The sequence below is a fragment of the Epinephelus lanceolatus genome, chromosome 5, assembly GCF_041903045.1.
Source record: "Epinephelus lanceolatus isolate andai-2023 chromosome 5, ASM4190304v1, whole genome shotgun sequence".
In the NCBI taxonomy this organism is placed as follows: Eukaryota; Metazoa; Chordata; class Actinopteri; order Perciformes; family Serranidae; genus Epinephelus; species Epinephelus lanceolatus.
Window position 1 is genome coordinate 9254513 of NC_135738.1, and position 7042 is coordinate 9261554.

At 41.4% G+C, this 7042-nt stretch overlaps 1 protein-coding gene across 1 annotated transcript; it reads left to right on the forward strand.

Moving 5' to 3' along the window:
- Positions 1-6096: 6096 nt before the first annotated feature.
- On the forward strand, positions 6097-7042 carry LOC117262479 (gamma-crystallin M2-like). Its single transcript, XM_033635468.2, has 3 exons — positions 6097-6198; positions 6312-6554; positions 6712-7042. Exons 1-3 carry the CDS (start codon positions 6169-6171, stop codon positions 6988-6990), a joined length of 552 nt encoding a protein of 183 aa, XP_033491359.1. The 5' UTR covers positions 6097-6168; the 3' UTR covers positions 6991-7042.

The window sequence follows — 7042 nt, forward strand, 5'->3', positions numbered from 1 at the left end:
AGGTAAAATGGGGTTACAGTTGGCGATGTAATTGGTGATAGTTTCCTTTATGACAATTGGTTGTTGAGGCAGGATGATGTACATGAGGCCTCCAGTACAGGAGTTTATTGTCTGTCTCATTTACCTCAACATTATTTACTTAAAGGTGGTCTTTATTATCTGCATTATAATGAGTCAGTAATACTGTTTCTTTATTGTTAAACTCTTATTGAAACTCAACATCTCTTTGACAGATGTTTCACAATAAAATCCAATCAGCAATGAGAGTGACTCTAATTAAGAACTACTGTAAATAAATAAATAATATGAGTTGTGAATTGAAGTTGTGAGTTAGCTGCATGTTCTCAAATAAAAACTCATTGTTATTTATATCACCTAAAATCACAAATTTTATTCAGTTTTTATTCTCAGGGCTAACTAAGGGCTCATTAATTCTCCCTTTGCGTACAAATAGATCCGTCAGTTTCGAACATTGTAAATGTGACTGCCGTAATACTTCCATGAGTCCTTTATGATAGTATATACAGCCAGTAGGTGGCACTAGAGGGCAAAGTCAAAGGTGTAGACAACAAAAAAATGAGGCAAGGGTGGAGGAAGTCAAAATAATGTAACTTTTAAAGGAGGCAGTAGACCAGGCATGTCCAAAGTCTGGCCCAGGGGCCAATTGTGGCCCACAGACCAATTTTAATTGGCCCTCGGCTTGACTTTCAAAATATACCATATGTGGCCCTTACACAATAATGGTTAATCGAGCAAGATCACTTTGCATTTTTACCTTTCACCTCACAATGATAGGACTATCGTTTGTTTGTAGACAGGCATCAAGTAGTAATAAATCATTAAAAGATAAAAATGGTTGCATTTCTCTCACATTTTTTTAAACCCATTTGATGCGAGAATCAGTTGGCCCCCAGGTATTTTCACATTATTTTATCTGGCCCCCATTCAAAAAAGTTTGTACACCCCTGCAGTAGACCATGGTGGTTTGCGAGGCCATTAAATACCTAACAACATGTGAATGGAGATTTCTTTTCACTATATTACCGATTTGTTCCATTCCACCATTTTAAAAATGTCTTTGTCGTCTCCTACCGTCATATCTTGCTTGAATTATGTTACACTGCCTCCTTGATCTCCGGTGGTGCGTCTCTGTTTCGTCCCTATCTGTAAGCTTTCAGAAAATGTGCACAAATACTGTTGAAATGAACGCGGAACGGACAGAAGGCTCCCGTCTTGTTTCCAATTACGTACAGTACAGGCCAAAAGTTTGGACACACCTTCTCATTCAATGCGTTTTCTTTATTTTCATGACTATTTACATTGTAGATTCTCACTGAAGGCATCAAAACTATGAATGAACACATGTGGAGTTATGTACTTAACAAAAAAAGGTGAAATAACTGAAAACATGTTTTATATTCTAGTTTCTTCAAAATAGCCACCCTTTGCTCTGATTACTGCTTTGCACACTCTTGGCATTCTCTCCATGAGCTTCAAGAGGTAGTCACCTGAAATGGTTTCCACTTCACAGGTGTGCCTTATCAGGGTTAATTAGTGGAATTTCTTGCTTTATCAGTGGGGTTGGGACCATCAGTTGTGTTGTGCAGAAGTCAGGTTAATACACAGCCGACAGCCCTATTGGACAACTGTTAAAATTCATATTATGGCAAGAACCAATCAGCTAACTAAAGAAAAACGAGTGGCCATCATTACTTTAAGAAATGAAGGTCAGTCAGTCCGGAAAATTGCAAAAACTTTAAATGTGTCCCCAAGTGGAGTCGCAAAAACCATCAAGCGCTACAACCAAACTGGCACACATGAGGACCGACCCAGGAAAGGAAGACCAAGAGTCACCTCTGCTTCTGAGGATAAGTTCATCCGAGTCACCAGCCTCAGAAATGGCAAGTTAACAGCAGCTCAGATCAGAGACCAGATGAATGCCACACAGAGTTCTAGCAGCAGACCCATCTCTAGAACAACTGTTAAGAGGAGACTGCGCCAATCAGGCCTTCATGGTCAAATAGCTGCTAGGAAACCACTGCTAAGGAGAGGCAACAAGCAGAAGAGATTTGTTTGGGCCAAGAAACACAAGGAATGGACATTAGACCAGTGGAAATCTGTGCTTTGGTCTGATGAGTCCAAATTTGAGATCTTTGGTTCCAACCGCCGTGTCTTTGTGAGACGCAGAAAAGGTGAACGGATGGATTCCACATGCCTGGTTCCCACTGTGAAGCATGGAGGAGGAGGTGTGATGGTGTGGGGGTGTTTTGCTGGTGACACTGTTGGGGATTTATTCAAAATTGAAGGCACACTGAACCAGCATGGCTACCACAGCATCCTGCAGCGACATGCCATCCCATCCGGTTTGCGTTTAGTTGGACCATCATTTATTTTTCAACAGGACAATGACCCCAAACACACCTCCAGGCTGTGTAAGGGCTATTTGACCAAGAAGGAGAGTGATGGAGTGCTGCGGCAGATGACCTGGCCCCCACAGTCACCGGACCTGAACCCAATCGAGATGGTTTGGGGTGAGCTGGACCGCAGAGTGAAGGCAAAGGGGCCAACAAGTGCTAAACACCTCTGGGAACTCCTTCAAGACTGTTGGAAAACCATTTCAGGTGACTACCTCTTGAAGCTCATCGAGAGAATGCCAAGAGTGTGCAAAGCAGTAATCAGAGCAAAGGGTGGCTATTTTGAAGAAACTAGAATATAAAACATGTTTTCAGTTATTTCACCTTTTTTTGTTAAGTACATAACTCCACATGTGTTCATTCATAGTTTTGATGCCTTCAGTGAGAATCTACAATGTAAATAGTCATGAAAATAAAGAAAACGCATTGAATGAGAAGGTGTGTCCAAACTTTTGGCCTGTACTGTATGTGACTGGTGTCTGTAGATCCATAAATATACACATGATGCCTCTAGTGTCCAACGCAAGGAAGTGCATTTCTTTACAGATGGATAGAAACCTGATAGAATTTGTCTGTCTTAGAATTTGTTCTGTTTTTCACAGTTTATGGTTTTTCACCAACCAGTAGTTTGGAATATGCAGTTGGGACATTATCGGGACAGAAACAGGACCTGCCAGGTATGTGGCATGTTTGCAAAATATTTAATCAAAAATATGTGTGAACGGCTGAACAAGTCATAATGACACTCTGACTGTATATAATGTATAACCATATTTTAGCAAAATAGCATTACTCAGATTCACAATGTGTTAAAACTAGATAAACAAGTTATTTTCAATCATACAAACTCACTTTACAATCAACACAGGCAACTGAATTGAAGGAAATAGCCTGTTAGCTAAGTTAGCACACTGTCATACAGTCTCTCCAAAGTCCACCACAAAAGTTCAATTTTTTAACGCACTCAAGGCAAATCCCTGACCGAAATCTAAGAAAAGGAGTTTCACAGGCACATCGGCTATCATGTAGGAATGAATGGACTTCCCAGTGCCTCGTCTCCATACACATACATAAGTGGGAATGAGGCATCCGTCTGTGTGTGTATACATATCTAACGTTGAGCATAACTGAGCCCTAAAAGTGTGCTTTGGTCCTGAACCCTGATACAGTCAGTAAGCCTCTGCAAGGTTCGTTGGTAGAAGTGTTTCAAGTCAGATTCAATAATAAATCCCTTCTTCCAGCCTAAGGTCACCTGCTCCGATAACCACATAATGTTGCCTGTTCCTCACTGCAGAGCTTCGGGTTCTCAGGAACCAGCTGAAGTGATTTCCAATCCTTTGGTCAGTCCTCCTGTTACCTGGAAATCATCCCCCCTCTGCCATCATGGAGGGTCTTCCAATCACTTAAAGCACCACAAGGAGACAAGGACCATGAGGTGTCACCATAGTCTGAGTCAGATTCATCCCTCGCTCCTCTGCAGCTCCACCCTCTCGCCCAAATATTGTCATGTCTGGCTCCAGAAGAACTCCCCAAAACAAAATGGCCGAAATTCTGAACTCTACGCTTCAAAACAGGAGTCCACAAACCAATGGGTGACATCATCGTAGTTACATCCAGTACAGCCTATGGTTCCATGACGTATAATGATTCACCTTCACCATGAGTCTTTATTAACACAATTTATTCCCACATCACAATCACTATCTATCTATCTATCTATCTATGAAAGATACTGGAAGGCTTTGAAATTGATGTTACATAAGGGGTATATTCACTTGGTTTGACAGGTGATACAGTTGTGCAGCACATCATAAGTAACTGACACACCAAACCAACTTCAGAAAACTGGTGGCTGTGAAGGCCCCCTGCTGCATCGCCTGATGTCGCCGTGTTTTGACCAAAATAGTTGCACAAGAACACACTACAAAGACTACAGCTGACAGTCAACCAGCATGGACATTTTGGGCCTGCATGAGAGGAAATAATCCAGCAGCCAGCAGTTGTCTGTTCTCCTCATTCAAAAAGGGAAACTGGAACACTGTTTTGACATTAGTTAGTGAATTAGCACATTAACAACGCAATCCAGTGTTGAAAGAACAGAGCGTATTTACCGTCCGCCAGTGAAAAATAACTCAAACCATCTGGAAACATTTGGGCAAAAGAGCTCAATAGCTAATTTTACCTATGTAACAAGCTGGTTGTGGTCTCACTCCCTCCTGATTGTAGCTGTTTGTTTACTTTCCTCATTTCTTTTTTTCATCTTATGCACTGAGCTGAACTGCCAATCAGAGTGATTTCATTCACAGACAGGTCTACTGTCGCTAACGGCAATTCAACATGCTGAATTGGCGGGAAAAAAGACGATGGGGGGTGACGAGGAGCAACGCTACGGGACACGCCACACAGGCGCTCACCAACTGCCCAACTTTGACCAACAGCCAACTGTTGGCTTGTGTGTTGTTGTATCTGACCCTGATTAGTGGTCAACCCAACTGAGCTACAGCCACCCTAAGGAAGCAAGGACACATGCTAGTATGATGAAATGCCCCCCTAGTGAGTTTAGATGCAGCTGAGGGCAGGAACTTGGTGAAATCTGTGGTTGGTGGTCCCAGATGTGACTGTGAGTTCACAAAATGAGAATACATCTATACGGCAACCAATCAGAATACGCACCAATCAGAGAATGTCTACAGACCAACCAATTAGAACACAAACCAACCAGAATACATATAAACAACAACAAATGAGAAAACAAATCAATGAGAAAACAAACCAATCAGAGTATGGCTAATAACACAACTAATTAGAATGGATTGATATCTGTTTCCAACATTATATTGAGTTACAGTTACAGTTTATGTCTGTTTAGGACTATATTATAATGTGTTTTAGCTTATGTTTATTAACGACTACATTATAATGTGTCATAGTTTAAGTCTGTTAAGTCAAAAATGGTGTTTTCTCATCATAAATAATTTGGTAATCTGATGTATGACTAGTATTTACTTAACAGTTTTGTTTATGGTTCTCTTTTAAGTAACACTTGTTTTGTTTCATACGTTTTTTACATTTCTGTTCAGTTATGAAATCAATACAGTACTGAGCTGTTTGTCTGTTGTTTTTTAAATATTTATACTTACAGAAGTAAAAGAAAGAAAGTTTTTTTTTGGTTTTTTTTTTTGCGTAAATAGCTGCCACCTGTTTTCATTAAAAGTCTGACACAAAATTTCAACACAAATATTAGGGTTATTTGCCATAATTATTCTGATGTTCTGTACTTTATGTGGTGTGAGAGTTAAATAACAGTTAATTTTTTGTTTATTTTTTTAGAGAACAATGTTAAAACTGTGTATATGACACAGTCTGCCAGTTTAATTGTCTTCAGATTCTTTATATTTCAAAATTAATGTTTAAAATATCTCTCTTTACATCACTGTATATGTATGTGTATGTATATTGACATATACGTATGTTAAAAACACAATCTGCCGGTTTCCAGAAAGCATCGTGCACAGAGTGAACAGAGGACTGAAGGAGACACACAGCTGCTGTCTGTAGCTCTTTGTCTGTAGTTTCTAAGAGAAATGCCGAACACTGAGCGTCTCTTTTATGACGCCCTGCTGGCTCAGGCTGTTTGGACAAAAGGCTTCAGTTGCTCAGGTGCTATAAAGAGCAGCAGCTGCTCCACAGGTAACACACATCCACCACTGACAACAGCAGCATCAGCAACCAGCTGAGCAACCAGAGAGGCAACATGACTTCCAGCAGCATGAACATGGGCAGGGTGAGAACATTAGAACAAGGAACAGGCTATTTAGATGGTTTATTAACTTATATTCCATCATACAAATATATATATATCACGTTCACGGCTGTCTCTCTCTGTCTCCCACTCAGGTCATCTTCTACGAGGACAAGAACTTCCAGGGTCGTTCCTATGAGTGCAGCAGCGACTGCGCCGACATGTCCTCCTACCTGAGCAGGTGTCACTCCTGTAGGGTGGAGAGAGGCTGCTTCATGGTCTATGATCGCACCAATTTCATGGGCAACCAGTATTTCCTGAGGAGGGGCGAGTACTCTGACTACCAGAGCATGATGGGAATGAACGACTGCATCAGGTCCTGCCGCATGATCCCCATGGTAAGCACACAACCAGTCTTTTTCATTCTACCGATGTGACTCCAGTCTCTTCTAACACATGACCTCATCTTTATAATATTACCAAAAATGTGTATTGTTGCTGGCAGCCATAGCAACAGTCAGGCAATAACTGTTGATGACTGATTGTATGTTTCAGCACCGTGGCTCCTACAGGATGAGGATCTATGAGAGGGAGAACTTCGGAGGCCACATGCATGAGCTGATGGATGACTGCGACAACGTCATGGACCGTTACCGCATGTCCAACTGCATGTCCTGTCACGTGATGGACGGACACTGGCTGATGTACGAGCAGCCCCACTACAGAGGCAGGATGATGTACATGAGGCCTGGAGAGTACAGGAACTTCATGAACATGGGCATGAACAACATGAGGTTCATGAGCATGAGGCGCATCATGGACTCTTACTATTAGAGTCACCATGGAAAACACCAAAGCTGTATCAATAAAGTTCTGTTTGACTTAA

Excerpts from the sequence above, each read along its gene's own strand:
- LOC117262479 (XM_033635468.2), top strand. The coding sequence starts at position 6,169 with ATGACTTCCAGCAGCATGAACATGGGCAGG. Across the intron at positions 6,199-6,311 it reads GCAGCATGAACATGGGCAGG|GTCATCTTCTACGAGGACAA; the intron begins GTGAGAACATTA and ends TCTCCCACTCAG. Across the intron at positions 6,555-6,711 it reads CCTGCCGCATGATCCCCATG|CACCGTGGCTCCTACAGGAT; the intron begins GTAAGCACACAA and ends TGTATGTTTCAG.